The 22,345-nt window shown below is 42.3% G+C and overlaps 1 protein-coding gene across 2 annotated transcripts in view; it reads right to left on the bottom strand.

Annotated features, from left to right (window-relative positions):
- Positions 1–960: 960 nt before the first annotated feature.
- The window catches only part of LOC124144544 (long-chain-fatty-acid--CoA ligase 5-like), a 32,175-nt gene continuing 10,790 nt past the window's right edge, over positions 961–22,345 (bottom strand). For both annotated transcript variants that reach the window (XM_046513997.2, XM_046513996.2), the window contains exons 2-22: positions 21,133–21,304; positions 20,552–20,663; positions 19,250–19,317; positions 18,501–18,602; positions 17,608–17,707; positions 15,551–15,723; positions 14,492–14,524; positions 13,841–13,892; positions 12,623–12,696; positions 11,333–11,410; positions 10,037–10,171; positions 9,250–9,332; positions 8,552–8,702; positions 7,916–7,988; positions 6,980–7,068; positions 6,190–6,306; positions 5,643–5,696; positions 4,871–4,960; positions 4,136–4,237; positions 3,114–3,185; positions 961–2,545 (exon numbers count right to left, since the gene is read on the bottom strand). In XM_046513997.2, the coding sequence (XP_046369953.1) occupies positions 2,411–2,545; positions 3,114–3,185; positions 4,136–4,237; positions 4,871–4,960; positions 5,643–5,696; positions 6,190–6,306; positions 6,980–7,068; positions 7,916–7,988; positions 8,552–8,702; positions 9,250–9,332; positions 10,037–10,171; positions 11,333–11,410; positions 12,623–12,696; positions 13,841–13,892; positions 14,492–14,524; positions 15,551–15,723; positions 17,608–17,707; positions 18,501–18,602; positions 19,250–19,317; positions 20,552–20,663; positions 21,133–21,303 (2,064 nt within the window). In that variant the 5' untranslated portion in view covers position 21,304 and the 3' untranslated portion in view covers positions 961–2,410. The remainder of the gene's footprint in view (positions 2,546–3,113; positions 3,186–4,135; positions 4,238–4,870; positions 4,961–5,642; positions 5,697–6,189; positions 6,307–6,979; positions 7,069–7,915; positions 7,989–8,551; positions 8,703–9,249; positions 9,333–10,036; positions 10,172–11,332; positions 11,411–12,622; positions 12,697–13,840; positions 13,893–14,491; positions 14,525–15,550; positions 15,724–17,607; positions 17,708–18,500; positions 18,603–19,249; positions 19,318–20,551; positions 20,664–21,132; positions 21,305–22,345) is intronic.

Raw genomic sequence — 22,345 nt, 5'->3', positions numbered from 1 at the left:
TATCTCCTTCCCCACTGTTGAGAAAAAAACGTGCCCGAGAAATGTTTTTGTATGCAACCCTCACAAGATGACTAAATGTTGTCTTCTGGTTGTCGGTACCATTACGTCTCCATCACGGTCTGGACCATCATTGGATCAGACAAACCCGTCGCGTTGGGGATTGCGTATAAAAAAGATCAACTTACATTTGTCGTAAGATCGGACTGGAATGGGACACCCGTGAAATTCCGGGTGAGAAGGCCTCCAGTAACCCATTTAGCAATATTCAACCCTTTCACGTCGTCCAGAAGTGGGATTCACGCATTGTTTCCGATGTAGGGACTCGAACTCGGATCGTGACGGGACAACGTTTTAACCACAGGCTACCCCAATGGCTGTACCACGTACCGGGTCCTATCGTAGTGACTAGCATTCTGTTACAAGCTGACATCGCCCCGTGAAGATACGGGGTAGAATAGGTCTTCAGCAACCCATGCTTACCGTAAAAGCCGACTACATGTATGCTTGTTCGGGTGGTCAGGCTCGCTGACTTGGTTGATGCATGTCATCGTATCCTTAAAGCGTGGATCGATGCTCATGATGTTTATCACTGGATTGTCTGGTCCAGACTCGAGTATCAACAGACCGCCGGCATATAGCTGGAATATTGCTGAGTGCGGCGTTAAACAACAAACAAACAAACAAACACACTGAAATGGGATAGAGAGAAGTGATCAGTCTCTGTGACGTGGCCAAGTGTACATCATCCTGCCCCGACGACGTGTGGTATTATCAATGCTATCAACCAATTGTCTGTTTCAGACCTGATTATTTACAGGCCGACGTCATATAGGAATACAGTGGTTGATGGAATGAGCGAACGCCATGCCATACCAGTAGCCTTGGTAACATATTGGAGACACTCAATCCCCATTTAATCCCGGTCCTCTGTCGCAATGGGGTAAAAACACAAGGACACGATTTTCCGTAGAGAGCTTGTTTTATTGCATATTGTACACAGAGAATTATACAAATTTGGACATGGTTTTTATCAATATATATAAAACATTGTACAAATGTACTCCCGAGGCAAGGGAGTTAACTGACTATGAAAATCCAGTTTCCGCTACCTTGCAATATATTTATGTACACCTGATATTATAACAAGCGTTGTTATCATGAAACCTGCACACTTTGATACCGCCGCTTATGTTCAACACATACATTATACAGTGTTATCCTCATAGAGCAGTCGATAAACATACTGAAAAACACACACACACACATGCACAGAAACCGATTATAACGAAACATGTATAAATTGTGTAATAATATTGCCTCAATGAGCATGCTTAAATGTGAAATAAGTGAAAATTCACTCAGTTTCTTTTTCAAACAAAATATTAACCCACTTTTCTCAAACTACCCGTGTATACATACCTATAGTATGCAGTCCTGGGCGAATCCTGCGATACAATTATCAACATTTTTCGGTTAAATTACCAAACATCTGCTGCTAAAATCACAAATATCTAACAAAATATTATTACAAACTCATTTTGCGACCAAGAACTAATTCCACATACTGTCATTATAAACAGTTGCCATTGGATAAGACTTATGCTTAGTGTCACTGGTATGTATTAATGGTTAGAGGTAAACATAGTTTATGTAATATTATTACTACAAAGAACGTTTAAAAGTGAGAATTTTATATTTCAAACTTCACTTTATCACTTTATTGCATGATTCATATTGTCATGTGTTAATCACATGTTATCGAGAGCACAATTCGATAGAAAAGCTTGAAAATAATGATTTGCAGAATTCGTCTGGGGCTGAGGAAGGTATTGAAACATTTACTTTTTGTGCAGATCTAGATAAGCTAAACAATCTAATTTAACAGAATTTAAGACTCCATGCGCTGTACAACCAGCACGTGCCAGCGTCCATGCTCTATACAACATCAGAGGGGTGATCAGTTTAGTAACATGCATGATAATTATGGTTATAGTCTGGGTACGTTTCCATGGAAACGCAACTACTCACCTCATCACTATATTTGTTCAACATTTACTGGGAATTTCGGCTGAAATTAAAGGTTATTTTCTTTAAGATTCTATTTCATCCAAAAAGTAGAATAGCGGGTTTCCTGTCCTACAAGAACAATTCTACAGAGGATGAACCATTCTTATCGTTAATTTTTCACTCTAAAAAGTAGGATTCGCAAGACAAACATATTTGAGGATATCAACATTTGCACTATTATGTTAGTTTCTGAGGATGGGGAGTGTCTCAAAACTTACAGAATTGAATTGTTAAGCCTGTATTGATCTTTTGAATTTCTCCCTCTGATACCTGGTTAGGGCCAATTTTAGACCAGTAAGGGCCCTCACTGAGTATTATGTGTTTCTGCCGAGCTGGCAAATGGTCACTGCCTGGCGTACATTGCCTCTACCTCCTTCTTGAAAGCTTTCCGCAGAGCTGGGCGTTTTGTCTTGAAGCTGGGGGTGATGAACCCGTTCTCCACCGTGAAGAGTTCAGGGAAAATAAAGATGTCTTTCACCTGGCAATATAACATTTCTATCAACACCCTAGTTCATTTTTCACATCCCGGAAGACCATTGTCAGTACTTCACGTGTTTGTTGACGCCAGGTTCCCCCACGCGACTCCACGGAACACCGGCCGTGTGTATAAAGGGGTGATGCTGGAACGTCGTGTACACAAGACCGTGAAACCTTGACGACGACGCACGCCTTTTTGACGGGTCTTTTGTCCGAAGCCCCAGCGGACTTACTTTCCCTCACTTATTTGATTACACGCATGTCTATGTGTAGTTTAATATCAATAACTGGGCGTAAAAATACATTCACTCACTCATTCACTCTTTCGTGAATAAAACGATTATTACATCGATATTAATGAAATGAAACGATACGTTCAACACGTTTGGCGTTTACTCGTTAAAATATTTCATAAGCAAAAGGGAAAGTTTGCATTCGATTAAAATATGAAATATAAAGGTCAAGTAAAGCTTTCAGAAACTTAAATATTCGAGAAAAAGCGTTTCTTGTTCTTATGTGTACAGGCATTGATCAGATATAAATGTTTATAAACAAGACTGTAGACTCACTTGTTCAAAGCTCTTTAGACCACCGGTCTTGCCCACGGACAGCATGTCAGCCAGGACAGCGGCCTTCAAGTCCTGGTGCAGAACAGGGGAATACACAAATATACACTCAAGTAATTGATGTATTAGCGTATGCATGATCGACATTTAACTGTCATTTTATTTTCACTACATAACACATCATCAACAGATTATCACACGTGAAGATCCGGGTTAGAATAGGTCTTAAGCAACCTATGCTTGCCGTAAAAGGCGACTATGTACGTCGTAATAGGCGACTAACGGGATCAGGTGGTCAGGCTCTCTGACTTGGTTGATGCATGTCATCGTATCCCAATTGCGTGGATCGATGCTCACGATATTAATCACTGCATTGTCTGGTCCAGACTGGATTATTTACAGACCGCCGTCATATAGCTGGAATATTGCTGAGTGCTGCGTTAAACAACAAACAAACAAACAAACATACAAACAAATCACCAACTGGATATGTCCAAAACGTCATTTTCACCAAGCAACATTAACCACATCTCCTTACGCTTCTGGTCATTGTTATTGCGGAATTTTGTGAAGATGAATTGACTTGAAATTCGTTATATTCGGGGGTTCGGTATATCCAGAGTTCGGTATATCCCGAGTTTAATTCCTTTTATAGGACGGGGTGTAGTTGTTGATGCCCCGATCTATACCTGCATTGTTATGGCAAAGTTCACCTCGTTAACACGAATTCTGATAACTCGACATATAGCTTAAAACAAGGTAAATTCGTGATTCCGATGCGTTCATTCTTTACGTTACCTTTTTGCGAACACCTGGTGTCATCACTGATGTTCAGTGATCTATTCATAAATTTTTCATCGCTATTTTGCCTATCACGCCCAATGGAATCCGTTTCGGTGGATAATCGAGACTTGATATTCTCGGGCGTTGACGTGTCTTTATTTACACATCATTATTGGATTAATTGAGCGTTGAGGTCGATTTTATCTTGGGTTTGTATGTTTAAATGGGGTCTCTCTACGAACCTTGTCTGTAGCTAGTTCAGCTGGTGTCTTGCTGACGCTGTGCTTACTCGCCCACTTGGTGATGTATTCTTCCTCGAGAGTGACCACGCCCATCACACAGGACTGAAGAGGCAAGGGGACTGGGTAATTATTTGAGTGGAAGAAAGTTATTGTACGTCTTGGGGTTCGAACTCCAACCACCTCTGCACTTTACGATACCTATTAAACTATCAAAACACTGACATTAAGATACAGTTTGTATATAACTAAAATAACTCTTTTAAAGCTATAACGTCAAATCACGAATCCCTCAATCACCAGTTCAACAGTAAATTCATCAAAGTCAAGATCTTAATAATGAGTGGAAAGTGTATTCAGGCGGACGTTTCTATTTGAAGCTCAGTTCAGAATCCGGATATATTAGTTTACTCCAGTCTCAAACAACCCGACCTTTGAAAATTTACTAACAGAAAGCAAAACAAGCAGTACTGCTGGAGTTACGTCCCTTGAATGGATGAAATTGATGTCTTGTTGAACCGAGACACAAATACGAACACATGCATATCACTTGCAAGAATTTTTTTTTTTTTATCCCTTCGTTATATTCTGTCACACCGACCGAGTCCCGGCTGCGCGAAACACATTTAATACAGATTTAGATCTGAATCCATACATAGGCATGCGGGTATTACACGGTAAGATGTATATTCCCTACGCATCGTAACATCCCATCTGGTCACCTCCTTGTACACGAACCTGTGTGCTGTACCCTTCCACGAAACACTGCGCCACAAACTGGCTCCTCATGTACACGTTCTCGATCTTCTCACTGGCAATGTACTCGCCCTGGAGGAAGAACCGGACACACCAGTAAATAAACACTGTAACTGCCAGGGGTATTAACAACATACAATTACAAATAATAATAATAACAACAACAATAACAATTATTATTTTAGCTACATTTACGTTTATACTAACACGTTGTGTGTACATCGCCTGTAAAAAGGTACATTTAGACTGTTTCTTTACATGCAAAACCGCCCCGTGAAGAATCCGGATTAGAATTGGTGTCCACCAACCCATGCTTGTCAAAATAGGCGACTAACGGGATCCAGTGGTCAGTCTCGCGGAATTGGTTGACGCATGTCAACTTGCGTCAGTTCCGTAGATTGATGCTTATGTCATGTCAGCTCGTGTCAATCACTGGACTGTCAGGTCCAGACCTGATTATTTACAGACCACCGTCATATCGCTGGAATATTGCTGAGTGCGGCGTTAAACAACAATAAACAAACGTGCAAAAGCATAATGAATCTTGGTATTATTTCACATGTTTGACTTCTCGCCAATAGATATTTTGATAACTGATCTTAAAAAGGATCAAACGTGTAAAACGTAACCTCTTTTTAGTAACTCTAGACTTGTTAAAGAATTTTATTGGCAACCCCTGACCCGTTTATCAGGATGATTTGAACTAAATCGCATTAAGGTATTTTCGTCTCGTTAATGCCAACAACAAAATTACCTGGGAAAGTTTAAAAATGTTCTTCTTCCTGTCTATGATCCGCAGAGTTCCTTCCTGAGAAAATGAATCAGGTTTAAAGACAAGAACACAAACAACACACAAGAATTCTATCCCACAATCGAACTTTGAAACTGCTTTTTAACTTAGCCAGTAGTCATTCGGTTCGTCCCAGTCAAATAAAGCCTCGGCAGCACTTGAGGAAATCCATATTGGAAACCGTTTCGTGCACGTGACTATCACACAATTGGACAAAAACTGTCGGCAGTCGTAAAACTATTAACTGTTCTGTTTGTTCCCCCTCCTTTTGCGTAAAATCAATGTGTTTACCTAATTTTAGTTAAACAAAGAATGAAACTTGTCTTCAAAATACGAATTATATGCGGCGAGATTTGTCGTTACGCGGTTTAAAGTCAATTCATGTACTATCACTGTTCCACTTTTGCCCGAGTTCGAGGTATTATGTTCGTAGCGGAAAAAGCCGAGATGACCCGAGAGCCCACCAGTGGTCCGAATTTTGTGTGTTACAAACTAGTGTTCCTGGCAGTACCTGCAGCCATTCCCCGACATCGCCGGTATGTAGCCAGCCATCACTGTCTATAGCTTCAGCTGTCTTCTCTGGGTTCTTGTAGTAGCCAATGAACACATTGGGACCTTTGATGCAGACCTGGAGAGAAAACAGTGTCAGTGGACACCAGTGTGTGATCAGAATGTACTCTTGGAACGATGTCACCATAAGTGAGTGAGTTGGGTTTGGCGCCGCTTTTAACATTATTCCAGTTATATCACGTCGTGTCAGCTTAATGTGGGAGGAAAGCCCGAAGTGATGCAGGTCTCAGACGGTTACTACTTTGGTGAAACCCACGAACACGGGTATGGTGCTGACAAACCTAGAAACATAATTGGGGCGAACCGGGATTCGAACCTACAATCATAGGTTTGTGGCGTGCCCAAGGGACGCACCTCTGCACAGCGAATCGCGGCGCCTTAGACGACTTGGACATTCGTGCCCCCGATGTCACCATAAGACAAGCCAATAACTGCGTGAGTGAGTTGGGTTTGACGTCACTTTGAACAGTATTCCAGTCATATCACGGCGTGCCAGCTTAATGTTGGAGGATAGCCCGACGTGGTGCAGGTCACAGCGGTTCACCACTCTGGTGAAACACACGAAACACCAAGAAACACAATCAGGGGGAATCATGGATTCGAACCCACGATCAAAGGTTTTTGGTTTTTGACCCTACCGTAAACAGCAAATTGCGATGCCTTAGACGACGGGGTATGAATAATTATAACTTTTTTAATTAAGAATTGTTTTGAGTCTCAGTAATACATACTTCTCCTTTGAGGTCTTTGGCGAAGTAGTCCATTTCGGGAACATCCACCAGCTTGACGTAGTTGCACGCCAGAGGCGGTCCACAGTGACCTGCAGCGTAAGAATACATAGGTCAAAACCAGTATAAATCCAAAACCTTAAACTGGTCCCACTGTTGGTCAGAGAACCCAGTTTTGCGCTTTTAGCCAACAAAAATGTAAATAAACAATGAAACATGTCGACATCTCGAAAGTTTGTTTTTTAGCGATACAGTAATATCACATTGCTCTGTTGATCTAAATTCTTGCGAGATAATTTTTATTTGACAAATTCCCAGAATATTGAATCATTGTTGAGGAATAATGTGCTTTTCAAATTCTCACTACAGCTACCCTCCGTATACAGGAGTTTCCAGAAAAAGGATGTCGCTTTGTATATATTTATGAAAACATATGAAACTGTCTTGCCCCCTTTATTAGAAGGATGGGTAATTAAATATGTGAGGTGGTTAACGGCGTGTCCGAAGCAATGCAGTATATTGCAGATCTTAACACATTTTCCACTTTGATGAAGCCAATGAGCACGGGTATGATGCTGACACAAACCTAGAAACATGATCTGAGAGAACCTGGATTCGAACTCACGATCACAGGTTTATGGCATGCCAAAGGGACGCAACAAGCGAATTGCCGTGCTAAAGAAGACTAGGAAACCGGACCCCTTAACTAATGATGAAGGAGAGGAACAGTTATTGTTCAATTGTTCACATGACCAATACTGAAAATCTTGAAATTAATGCGAGAGAAAAATGAATGCGCCAAATACGAGTGGTCTTTGAACGCATTTATTTAACAACGCATTTATGTATCAATAATGACTGCTGACAGGAGGGCCTCCCCTCGTATTCTTTCAGGTAAACGAACAGGTGATAACAGGTGTATAAGATTGTCCAGCAAACCTGCAGAGCTTTCTCCTGGGATATTGAAGCTGATGCCAGCTGTTGATTCCGTCTGGCCATACCCCTCCAGCACCTACGGATGAGTGAGTGAGTTGTGTTAAACGCGGCTTTGAACAGTATTTCGTATGTATGGCGCATATCGGCTTGAAGTGGGAGGTGAGCCACTTTTGTCAAACCTGTGAGCACATCTTGGATTCGAACCACGATCAGCGGATCCTGGCACGAACAAGGGAAACAAATTTCCACTGGGTATTGCGGGCGCCATGTGGACATATTTCACAAGCCCAGTGCGGATTATCGGATTAACTTAATAATTCTAAATTACAAATTGTATCATAAAATCAAAAATCCAAGATTTCTCCTGGTGGATGTGCACATGATAAAGGTTTTGTCCCCAGCATATGCCTTAAATATAGATCTATGGTGCCAACAAACCAATTATGTGTTCACGAATTTTTTTTGGTTAAACCTTAAATACACAACGTTCAAAATTGTTTGTAAGGATTCAGAAGACTAAACGTAGAATTTGTTGTAGTCTGAAAATATTCCAATCTTTTCCATGTCTGTCATAAATTCTTATGGCTCATTGCTTATGAAGGCATGAAGCGAGGCGACCCACAGCGAACCCCCACCTACCATGCATCCCATTGATGCCCTAAGGAAGTCCAAGACCGGGGGTGAGAGAGGGGCGGACCCCGAGATGATGAGCCTGATCTTGCCCCCTAGCGTTTTCTGAATCTTCTTGAATAACAGCCGGTCCCAGACTGTGTTCTTTCGGATCACACAGCTAGATAAATAAAAAAACAAAAACAAAATAAACATGCCACAGTGTATGTACGAAGTTGGTTTAAAACCAACGATGTCGGTCTGTAATCGAGTCTGGACCAGACAATCCAGTGATTGATGTCATGAGTATCGATCCAAGCAATTGGGATACGATGACAGGCATCAACCAAATCAGCGAACCTGACCACCCCGTTAGTCGCCTGTTACCACAAGCATAGTTGCCTCTTACATGGGTTGCTGAAGACCTATTCTAACTTGGATCTTCACGGGGCGATATGAGTTTGTAATGGACTGCTGGTCACTACGATAGGGCCCGGTACGTGGTATAACCATTGAGGGTAGTCTGTGGTTAAAGCGTTGTCCCGTCCCGATCCGAGTTCGATTCCCTACTTCTGGACGCCGTGAAAGGGTTCTATATTGCTAAATGCGGCGTAAAGGCATCTTACTCCACCCGTCCTAACCAGACCTTTAAACACCCCAAACCTAGTCACCGGTACATCTTTAAATGGTGGAACAAGGATGAACTTGACCAGCGTTACAGTACTCACTCTCGCACTTCCACCAGCTTACTGTTGATCGCCCACGACAACAACGTCGTCTTAATGAAGCTGCCACGGACGCCGTTCATCACCTGGTATACCAAATATACTAAATCAATATTTAATGTTATCTTTGTTTCTCTGTTGATTAACGTCTCAGTTATATGACGGCGGTCCCTGAATAATTGAATATGGACTAGACAAACCAGTGATTGTATTATGAGCAGTGATAGGGGAACATTGACATGTAATCTTCCAGTTCACCGAGTCACGACACCCGATCCATTAAGTCGCCAGCATAGGTTGTTAGGGGACCTGTTTTTACCCGGAATCCCAACGGGAGTGTCGCCTTTTTCAGGTGAGTGTGATTTTGATTTTGACATTTTGCAGACGGATGCATGGGTAAATATTGTTTGACGCCACAATCTGAATTCTCCAGCTTTATGAAGGCGGCTTGTAGATATTCGAGCCAAGAGAAGGCAAGTCCGTGAAGGACAGATCTACATGAACGCAGATCTACGCCAGGTTCCACGTTGGAACCCACCCATCTTCACCATATCCGTGCTCGCGGAGTTCATCAACGTGGTAACCGTGTAAAACTTGCATCCCTTCGGGCTTTCCTCCCACACCAAGCCGCGATATGACTGACTTTGTGTTCAAAATGGCGTTAAACCAAATTCACTCACTCATCAGTCGGCTCTTTCTCTGTCCGGGTATTTAAAAGAACAAGCCATTTTGTAAGACTATCCAACCCCACAAGAGTCAGTCTATACACACGTATAAATGTTTATCTCACCTTGTCGTAGATCCTGTTGAGGAGGCGGGGCACCGTGGGGAAGAATGACGGCTGGAGGGTCTTCATGTCATCGGTGAGGAGCTTGATGTCCCCCTGGAAGAAGCCGATCTGTCCCCCCACCGTGAACATCAGTATCTGGGTGATGGAGAACATGGCGGTACAGACATTGTAGCAGTATCACAACAAGACTAAAAGAAAGGGCTTCAGTTGATAGAGTTTTGTGAGGAATCAAACCCAGGAATCGAGGAGCAAACGCTCTATGCCTTGAGAATGTTATGTACGCAAGATATCAGTCTGCATCGGCTGCTTCTGGTACCACCACCACTACGACTGCTGCTGCTATTACTACTACAGGTACTACATGTAATACTACTGATGCCACTACTACTACTACTACTACTACTACTATTACTACTACTACTACTACTACTACTACAACCACCACCACCACCACCACCACCACCACCACCACTACTACTACTACCACAGCTGCTGGTACTACTACTGCTACTTTTGTTATTACTACCACTACTACCACTACAGCTCTACTACAACTAGTACTACTACTACCACTACTAATTCTACATATTGTCTTCATTGGAAAATGCACGCTGACATTGGTATCGTTCCTAAAATCGCCTCCCTTGGCCTCCGTCTTGTATTCATTTCAATAATAATCTGACGATCCTCAATGGTTATACTCAGAACAACGTTAATACATTTGTAGTTTGCAATGAAAAGTCGGTGGCCGGGCGAGGAATAATTGGCCCACAGTGGGGATGCAGCTATTTCAACGACAAATTGCTGCACACCAATTTTAAGGTTGACATTTACAGAATCATCATTTTTTGTTTAATGGTGTGTGAGCACGGTGCTTTGTTAATCCCGGTTACCGTATCTCCTCCGTTCATCGTTTAATATAATTAATATCACATTGTCTATATACCGCTACGGATGTCCCGTTAGAGACGTCTATCACTGTGTACGATTTACAGCTCAATTCTTCATCTCAGACGGCCTACAAATTCATAAATATTGGCAAACCATATTATTACTATCTTTCTCAATCCCATACCTACAAACACGTATATTTTTGCCGTCGAAAATGATCTTTGAATAAGGATTCAAGATCGGAAACAAAAACAGTTAGCGTTTTCGTGGGGCGGCCATCTTGCTTTCCCAAACCTGTAGCAGCAGATGTTTCTAATGGGTCGATCACATCGACATATAGAAATATTTTTATATTAAACGATGAATGGATGGAGAGATACGGTAACCATGGCTACTGTAGCATACCTGCATGCCCCTTTCAAACATGTGGGCAAGTGGGAGGTAGGAGAGATGGCGGTCACTCGGGCCAAGATCAATGTGATCCTGCAGAAATAACAAAAAACATTGAGTTTTGTTCGTTGTTTAACGCCGCACTCAGCAACATTCAAGCAACATAATGGCGGTTTGTAAATGATCGAGGTTGGACCAGACAATCCAGTGATTGACATGCATCAACCGTGTCTGATCACATGATCCCGTTAGTCGCCTCATATGACAAGCATGGGTTGCTGAAGACAAATGTTAACCGGGATCTTCACTGGGCGATATCAGCTTGTAATGGAATGCTAGTCACTACGATAGGGCGCGGTACGTGATATAGCCATTGTTGTAGCCTGTGATTGAATCTACTTTTACGCCTACATCACGAATAATACAATATTGGCCAGGCAACCAAGCGGTTGAAAGAATCCACGCCGTCAGGATGCGGTGACACTCAATCAGGAAGATCTCAAATTGTAACCACCAGATCCTCCTTTGGCGGCATGGTGGACTGTAGACATTGGGGGACGGGAGAATAATTTCTGAATTATGGATGCTTAATTGAAAAAATCTGTCGAAAGAAAAACTTTCTCGCTTTTCTAAAAACCTTTAGTCGGTAGTCGAAATGAGGGTAAAGGCAAAATTAAATCCTTCAATTATTTCTTTTGTTTTCGTAAAATCATAGGATCTTTAGGATTTAAATATCACCGTCAGGAACTTTTATTTATGTGACAGATATTATAAATTGTAAAGTGTGGGAACAAAGCCACACATTGATTGGAGTACAACTGTATCTATAACTGGTATTAAAGCGAACAGTTACTGCTATTTTGATCATGTAGCACCTGTCTACAAGACTGTAGGGCAGGCAGGGAAACAAATTGTTGTTCTTCCTAAGCGTGATGGCCAGGTATGGTATCAATACAAAATATTCTATTTGTGTCCACTTTTCTTGGATCCGTACATAAAATATTGAAAAGGCATTCGCCTCATCTTCTATCTGATAACACTGGTTGATCCTTTAATAAACACACTGGAATCTGTCTAAACTAAACATGTTAGACTGATTAAGACAGGACTCTGCAAGAGTCATATTTTTACGCGTGTAAAACTCTAAAATAATATAAGTTTACCATAACCTTTTGATTATTGATGACTATTTCTATATATATTGATGATTACACAGCCGAAAGAGGACACTTTGGCTTCTTTATATATATCAAACATGGACATGTAGGTCCGCGAGACTCAGAGTTAATGACGCTGATTTCTTACCAATATGTGGAACATAACAGCGCCAATGTTGGAGATGAGATTAGCGTGGGACAACATCACCCCTTTAGGGTCACCTGAAATACAAGTTTACAATTATATATATCACGTCATGTATGTGTAAATGTTAAGGATACATACATGGACATGCATTCAACAATGAATGATAGTTCCCATCAATTAAAAAAGATAATATGCTCAAGGTGATATGCAATGATAAGCAGCGGCTATAGGGGCTCTAGTTTTCCCAGGTACCACTGGGTCATAACCCCAAGCATGGGGTAGAGGGGACCTGTTCTGTCCCTGAAATTTCTCGCTAAGACAAGCATGGGGTAGAGGGGACCTGTTCTGTCCCTGGGATCACTCGTTGAGACAAGCATGGGGTAGAGGGGACCTGTTCTGTCCCTGGGATCACTTGTTGAGACAAGCATGGGGTAGAGGGGACCTGTTCTGTCCCTTGAAACACTCATTGTGACAAGCATGGGGTAGAGGGGACCTGTTCTGTCCCTGGGATCAATCGTTGAGACAAGCACGGGGTAGAGGGGACCTGTTCTGTCCCTGGGATCAATCGTTGAGACAAGCATGGGGTAGAGGGGACCTGTTCTGTCGCTGGAATCAATCGTTGAGACAATCATGGGGTAGAGGGGACCTGTTCTGTCCCTGGGATCAATCGTTGAGACAAGCATGGGGTAGAGGGGACCTGTTCTGTCCCTGGAATCACTCGTTGAGACAAGCATGGGGTAGAGGGGACCTGTTCTGTCCCTGGGATCAATCGTTGAGACAAGCATGGGTTAGAGGGGACCTTTTCTGTCCCTGAAATCAATCGTTGAGACAAGCATGGGGTAGAGGGGACCTGTTCTGTCCCTGAAATCACTCGTTGAGACAATCATGGGGTAGAGGGGACCTGTTCTGTCCCTGAAATCAATCGTTGAGACAAGCATGGGGTAGAGGGGACCTGTTCTGTCCCTGAAATCAATCGTTGAGAGAAGCATGGGGTAGAGGGGACCTGTTCTGTGCCTGGGATCAATCGTTGAGACAAGCATGGGGTAGAGGGGACCTGTTCTGTCCCTGAAATCATACGCTGAGACAAGCATGGGGTGCTGGGGACCTCTTCTGAACTGTAATTCTCACAGGGTCGGGGACCTATTCTCCCCGTTATCCCCACACTGAGGCACGCAGGAGGTACTGGGAACCTTATTGACTGAAGGAACGGTACATCACCTGTGGTGCCGCTGGTGTAACACACGGTGGCTAGATCAGACGGGGTGGGAAGCTGCAAGAGAATGCAAACAAGGACAGGGTTAACACACTGACGATTGCAGAAACCATAGAATACTATTAGGATAACTGGAGTAACTGAGTGTGTTCAATGCCGTTATGTACAGCCTGTCTGTGACATTACGGTGTTGTGATCATGTTAATGTGGAAGGAAAGTCAAAAGTGAAAACGTTTTAGATGTTTGTCACTTCGGTGAAACCCAGGAACAAAAGTGGTGCAAAGATACCAAAGACATTGACCAGGGTGACTCTGGGATTCGAACAGACGATCAGGGGATCCCTCATTACAAGAGGACGGTCATTGAAAATACAAACAACAAGAACTTGCAAACTCTTCCGGCACAACTGTACAACATTTCAAACATGGTAGGGGTCATGTAGTTGCAAATTCATTTCTTACCCCCGTCTTCAATGAACTAATACATATTTACTCAAAATTACCCAGCCACAGAATACTTTTGCAGGAATGAGTGATGGTTAAACAGACGTAATTCTTTTCAACTACATAAACAACTACTCGGAATACTTTCTTCTGCCCCTCAGGTTGTTTTAACGAGCAACATGTCACCACAAAGAACGTGAGGCTAACACTTACTACTAGGTCTTTGGGATTCTCACGTCCAAGTTTCTGAAAACAGAAAACCAAATGGTTTCATAGCTACAATGAAACGTAAGGTCACATACAAATTGGTTCTGATGTCTGAACACAATGTGTGATGCCTAGAAGTCTTAACTTTAAAGTATGTTACATATTTTTAATATTAACAGCATCTACTTCTCGATTCTTATTTTAAAGTTAATAGAATGATCCTCAGTCTATTATATAAATAGAAATGGGTATTCTTTACTAATAGACGGATTAGAAGCCTGACTACAAGGTGTCGGGGGACGCGGAAATCGGTGTGAGTGAGTATTGTTTTACTCCGCTTTTAGCAATATTCCAGCCATATCACGGCGGGGGAGATCGGAAAATGGGCTAAACCCATTGTACCCAAGTGGGGGCGAAAATCCGATTTGTTCAAGGACCGTAAACACGAACACAGGTAAACCCGTGAGGAACGCGTTAAGATCAGCATGTGCCAGGTTGAGTTGTACACTATATACTAGACATTACATCTGGGCACTATGCTGTCTGTGAATAAAGAAGTTACTATCCGTAAATTATCTCTACTTTGAATAAGATTTATTTAGCACCTGAATGTAGTAAAATACGTATGTGAGGGAATTATATAAAATCTCCTCTCATCCTACCATCCTGCTGCATGCAAAGTACATTACACGGACCCGTTTTACAAAGTTTTCTTAACGATTTGACCACCGTAACTCCGTAACATGTGAAATCAGATTGAGAAACTTTATTATAAATTACAGTTGAAACTTCGTTAATCTGAAAACCCTGCCTTGCGGACAATTACAGTTGGGAACGAATGTATCCATGAGTCAATGTTTTTTAAATGTTTCGGACGATTTCAAGGGTAACGGATCTGTCCGGATTAAAGGGGTTTCACTTTATGTGAAAGCTATTGGGAAAAGGATACGAGGAAAGCGACTTGAATAATATGTGGTCCGCCTGAAATATTATTGGTCACGGTATGACGGGCAAGCAGCTATTTCGAACACTGCTCATTTGTTGAAGGTCTCTAATTACACATACCTCTATGTCACCGAACAGGACCATATCGATGTTGTGTTTGCTGGCAGTGTCTTGGTTCTGTTGGGAGATCGCCTCTATCATGACGATCCTTCTGAGCGAGGGCAGATGTTGTGCCTGGTCCAGTATGAGCTGAGCCTTGTCAGGGCTGTCACACACCAAGGTGCTCAGCTCGGCTGTCGGAAACATATTGTTACAAATTGTATGACATTACATACGGTGACTGTCACACACCAAGGTGCTCAGGTCGGCTGTCGGAAACATATTGTTACATAATGTATGACATTACATACGGTGACTGTCACACACCACGGTGCTCAGCTCGGCTGTCGGAAACATATTGTTACAAAATGTATGACATTACATACGGTGACTGTCACACACCAAGGTGCTCAGCTCGGCTGTCGGAAACATATTGTTACAAAATGTATGACATTACATACGGTGACTGTCACACACCACGGTGCTCAGCTCGGCTGTCGGAAACATAGTGTTACAAAATGTATGACATTACATACGGTGACTGTCACACACCAAGGTGCTCAACTCGGCTGTCGGAAACATATTGTTACATAATGTATGACATTACATACGGTGACTGTCACACACCACGGTGCTCAGCTCGGCTGTCGGAAACATATTGTTACAAAATGTATGACATTACATACGGTGACTGTTACACACCACGGTGCTCAGCTCGGCTGTCGGAAACATATTGTTACAAATTGTATGACATTACATACGGTGACCGTCACACACCAAGAAGCTCAGCTCGGCTGTCGGAAACATATTGTTACATAATGTATGACATCACATACGGTGACTGTCACACACCACGGTGCTCAGCTCGGCTGTCGGAAACATATTGTTACAAAATGTATGACATTACATACGGTGACTGTCACACACCACGGTGCTCAGCTCGGCTGTCGGAAACATATTGTTACATAATGTATGACATTACATACGGTGACTGTCACACACCACGGTGCTCAGCTCGGCTGTCGGAAACATAGTGTTACAAATTGTATGACATTACATACGGTGACTGTCACACACCACGGTGCTCAGCTCGGCTGTCGGAAACATATTGTTACAAAATGTATGACATTACATACGGTGACTGTCACACACCACGGGGCTCAGCTCGGCTGTCGGAAACATATTGTTACATAATGTATGACATTACATACGGTGACTGTCACACATAAAGGTGCTCAGCTCGGCTGTCGGAAACATATTGTTACAAATTGTATGACATTACATACGGTGACCGTCACACATAAAGGTGCTCAGCTCAACTGACAATTTATAAGTGCATTGTCACAAATTGTATGACATCACGTAACCATGACTGTTACACACCATGGTGCTCAGCTCAGCTGATACATGCATCGTCATAAATTAAGTAAAAATCCCTTTTATACCAAATTTGTGACTTTTATCCTTCGATAAAAGCATATTAAGTGTACCACAATCTATAATTATCATATATTTACAAAGATACTCGTCCTTATAAAGTAAACTACGGCTTTAACGAACACAAAGGGACCACTAGTTTTAGTTCGTTTATAAACGTAGTTCGTTATAAGCATATATACAGGAAATGGTCGGGACAAAATAAACAACCAGTTCATTATGTCCGTCAGTTCGTTTTAAACGTAGTTTTCTGTAGTTTGTTAAAGTCAAGCACATGATATATAGTTGTTACATCGGGTAACAGATGACTAGATAACAGATAACAGATAATAAGTGCTTGTTGAACGCCATAGTCAGCAATATTACAGCTCCATCTCGGCGGCTTCAGTCGCGTATTGGACCAGTGGTTGAAAGCAAGAGCAACGATCCACGCCATGATGACACGCTATCAACCAAATCACACAAACTGACCATCCGATTCTCTCGAGTCGGTCCTTACAAGTAGAGGTTCCTGAGGTGTCCTAGGACCCGGATATCCTACCTTGTCCATACAGAAATGAATGAATGAATCCCAACGTCAATCATATTGTCAACGTCAATCATATAGTCAATATCTGGAGCAACGTCTCTCCATCACCTACTCTGATTGATGATGTAGATGCAGGCCTGGATCCCTAGGGTGTCGTACAAGGGCACGGTTACCATGGAGAACATGTTGTTGGCTTGCTCAGCCACTGTCCACTGAAAGAATGAAAAGGGTAGAAAATGAAACGAGTGTACTGTAGGTTGAAAACCTAACATTGTGGTGATCATGCTTCCAATCATTGGTTTGACCGACACATGTCCGACATGATTATCGTCTGTCTATATATAGCTGGGGTATTGAAGACTGCTGTAAAACAATAAACATACACAATATGGGATTCTATATGATGCAGATCTTAACAGGATGATTCGCAAAACATATCGGTTAATGCACAGTCATTGCTTCACGAGCCTTTACAGCTATGTGATGGAGGAAGGTGGCGTTGTCAAGCCCGTTCAGATTCCGAAGTTTAGGGAGATTCGCGGTCAATTTCTGTGTTTCTCTTAGTGGTAAGAGCTTGGTAGATGCATAGGGCGTGCATTTCGCCGCATACTGAAACGTTACAATAGATGCAAATTATTTCAGTTTTTGTAGCTCATCCACCTTAATGTACCTCAATGGGTACGATGTGTTAAGCCCATTTCTGGTGTTCCCCGCCGTGATATTGCTTGAATATTGAGTACAACCTCACTCATCAACCTCCCATCTACGGGTTAAAGGTTCGAAACATTGCAGTTACGAACTTTATCCGGCGAATTAATTATATCTCAAATCTATATCTATACAAACCCTGAACCCCTTCACTTCTAAAAACACGCACCCAATCAAATAACACTCAGTGGCATGGGCGTTACTGTTAGAGAGGTGGACCATGAAGTTGGTAGATCCAGGGTTCTTACCATGATAGCGGTAGAGATATTGCCCTGGACAATCGAGGATGATACTTACTTCAATCTTGTTCTTGCTGTATATTCCGATGAAAGAGTCTTTCCCTGGCTTCACTCCCTTGTGAAGAAGACCTGATCCAAAGGCACGGGCTTTCTCGTATACCTTCACGTGAAGACAGACATATATTATACTGTAGGGTTTGTGGGTGATGCCATATTGAAACGTGTCACATCTTTGTAGAAATTAGGTCAACGTAAATGCTCTTATAAGATTTAATGGCCAATCAGAAACAGTTAAAGGTTTTTTCTGTGTTGTTTCTGTGTTGTTTATCGCCGCGCTGCGCAATATTCCAACTACATGACGGCGGTCTGTAAATAATCTGGAACCGACAATCCAGTGATTGACATCATGAATATCGTTCTACGCAATTTGGATGCGTTGACATGCATCAACCAAGTTAACGAGCCTAACTACCCGATCCCGTTAAACGCCTCTTACGACAAGCAAAGAAGACCTATTCTAACCCGTATCCTAAGAAAAATGAATATAATATTATGGCATGAATACCACATATTAGATTGGGAGAGCTGGGAGTATTTCAGTTGCATCAGCGTGTTAGCTTGAGTCAATGAAAGCTGGAATATTGAGGTCTCGCACGGTCACCACTTCGGTGAAAGCCACGAGCACAGGTATGGTGCTGACAACCCTTGAAACATAATCGGGGCGAATCTGGCATATTTATACTCCGAAGCGGCATTACACTTAACTGCGACTATCAGATAGTATTTTGAAATATTAAATGTCATTACCTCGTTGTAAGATAGCCACTCAAATTCCTTGTTGGGGCCGGTCCTAGCTCCAAGGCAGGGGCCATTGTCTGCAATGAGGTGAAACAGTAGGATATTATGTGTGTATATTTTGTGTCATCTACATCGCGGCGGCCTGAAGATAATCAACTCAGAGTAAGGCAAACCAGTGACTGAAAGCATGAGCATCGATCCACGGAATCGACGTACGGTGACATACAATCAGCATCTCCAAGTAGTACTCCAAGCCTATACCCATTGTAGGTGATATGAGGTGAAATGGAGTTACTGCACTTACATAGTGCGTGGCTGCTTGTACTAGTCCGGACTAATGCCAAGTTGATAGTGCTTGCCCATTGAGATACCATGCCGTTGTTTAACATGAATGCCCACTCAGACACAGTATTCTGACTCCGAACCGACCAGTCCTTGTTTTACCCCTTAATGTCGAACGCCAGGCAGGGTAAGAACAAGTACCATGTTATTGCGTCTTTTGGTATGATGCGGCCTAGGACCGAACCCCGGACCTTCGCTCTCCGGGCGGAAGCTCTACCACCTGACCATTGAGGCGGACACAATGCTCATTAATGTCGACAGAAATCGTTATTAAAATATATTGTTTGTATTGCCTCAGTTGTTCCATCTACACTCAACCGCACGGTCCGGTGTTGGTGAACCGTGACATCCAATCAACAAACAGTACTCCATTTCTATACCCTATAAGTCGCAGCTTACGACAAGCATGATATTTGGAGGATCATGTACCCCACCGTGATATTGCTGGCATATTGCTAAAACGGCGTAAAACAATACTCACTCACTTATTCGGAAAGTTGCCTGTCACGATTGACGATTTCACTGAGAATGCGTCCGGATTAACGAGGTTCCACTATACATGTAAAGACCAGCTACCTGTTCCACACAGAGATCGTAGGGCTACGACTGTCGTAAGTTTGTGTTAAAGTTTGGATGTTACAATCTCCTTACCGCTGCGGTCGCTTTGTGGAATAGGGCCCAGGTACATTCACACGCCTATGTATATTTTGATATCGACGATTGTATTTTCAGAAGAACTTCCAAATCGAGTTTCATATTTTACTCCGCGATATCATTAACGTAACATGTCAATACCAATAAAAGATTTTTTTCTGAATTTTTTCAGTGGCCTCGTTGTCAGCAGAAATGTATCAGGTTTTGTTTTAAGCTGGTCAACTTGTACCCAACACATTTCACCATTGGGAATAAAACCTGGATAAAAAACCGTTGCAGAGACCCACGGGCGTAGCCGGACAGGTCTGAACTTACTAGACTGGCGTATGCCCCTCTGAAAGACTTCATACAGGGTCTGTGCGTCCTTGTACAGGTAGTGCATCAACTGACCCCTGGCCTTCGGGTAGGCGGTCATCCGACTTCCATCCTGAAGTCAGAACGTATGTCATCATGAAATTGATGATGATGATGATTAAAGTGATAACACTACTACTACTACTACTACTACTACTACTACTACTACTACTTCTACTACTACTACACTTCTACTTCTACTACTACTACTACTATAACTATTACTATTGCATGTACTAATGCTAGTGCAACCACTACTACCAATACTACGACCTCTACTACTATACCACCACTACTACTACTACTACTACTACTACTACACTTCTACTTCTACTACTACTACTATTACTATTACTATTACATGTACTAATGCTAGTGCAACCACTACTACCAATACTACGACCTCTACTTCTATACTACTACTACTATTACTACTACTACTACTACTGCTACTGCTGCTGCTGCTGCTGCTCCTCCACCTCCTCCTACAACAACTACCAATTGTTCTAAGATAACTGTTAACCCCCCCCTCAACCCCTCACCTGGAGCTCCACCGACTGGTCACTGAGGTCCACTGGGGGGACCACCTGCGGGGGCCGTGACGTCATGTAGTAGCTTGCTGCCGCTAATCCAACAACCGTTAGTGCACTCGCACCGATTAACCCCACGTGACCCTCGAATATTTCCGTCAGCGCCGACGAAGTGTCAGACATCCTGAAATGTATGTTACAAAAACAATTATCGTGTCGTGATACAAACAGTTAAAAACATCGACAATAAGATTTTAAACAAAATAAAATTTATTAAAGTATAATCAAGTATGTACCAAAGAAGGAAATACATTTTCTGGCTGATTGCTTATTTGCCATACCCCTTAACGATCTGACGGCTTTTAGCGTTTTTATAATGATATCTTAGGTTTAGGTAAGCTTTGTATATTCAGCTGCCTTTGCAAAACCTACAGTTGAATCTCGTTAGTTACAAGCTGATTTACCTGGACTAACTGTTAACAAGAAAACATTGATGCAGAGCATCAAAGTTCCCCGCCATATGTGATGCCTCACAAACGCATAATTATGATGTTACTGAAAGGCATGATGGAGCATAATTATATTAACCACAAATAACACAACGCTGTTGTGGAAAAAAATATTATTTATTTTGAGTATTGGGCAATACAGTTGATACATTTGCATAGGGTAGGTCTATTTAAAAATAGTTTCTTGTTTAACGCCGCACTCAGCATTATTCCAGCCATATGACGGAGGTCTGTAAATAATCCAGTCTGGACCAGATTATCCAGTGATTGACACCAAGAGCATCGAACTACGCAATTGGAATATGATGTTATGCATCGACCAAGTCGGCGAGCCTGACTACCCAATCCTGTTCGTCGCCTCTTACGGCAAGCATAGGTTGCTGAAGACCTATTCTTACCTGGGTCTTTATTTAAAAAGTAGATCGAAGGAAATGGAAGCAATTTCTTGCACAAATGTAAACATGTGGAAATAGTATCAAAACTGCCAACAACATTGGCAGATGCACATACTCAAAAAATAGATCACATTCTTTTTACACTTAGCATTTGGTTATAATAATGTAAATGCAAATACTAAGGGCTCCATATGGCAAAAAAAAGTCATACTAGATAAGGTCTCTTTGTCACAACCACAGATGCACATACTCAAAATATTATCACGTAGTTGGAGAACATTTCAATACCGGGACTAATCAATAACGGAGATCCCTTGTTTT

The sequence above is a fragment of the Haliotis rufescens genome, unplaced genomic scaffold, assembly GCF_023055435.1.
Source record: "Haliotis rufescens isolate VD_foot unplaced genomic scaffold, xgHalRufe1.0.p SCAF_11, whole genome shotgun sequence".
NCBI classification, from domain to species: domain Eukaryota; kingdom Metazoa; phylum Mollusca; class Gastropoda; order Lepetellida; family Haliotidae; genus Haliotis; species Haliotis rufescens.
This window is presented reverse-complemented; position numbering and strand designations above follow the sequence as displayed.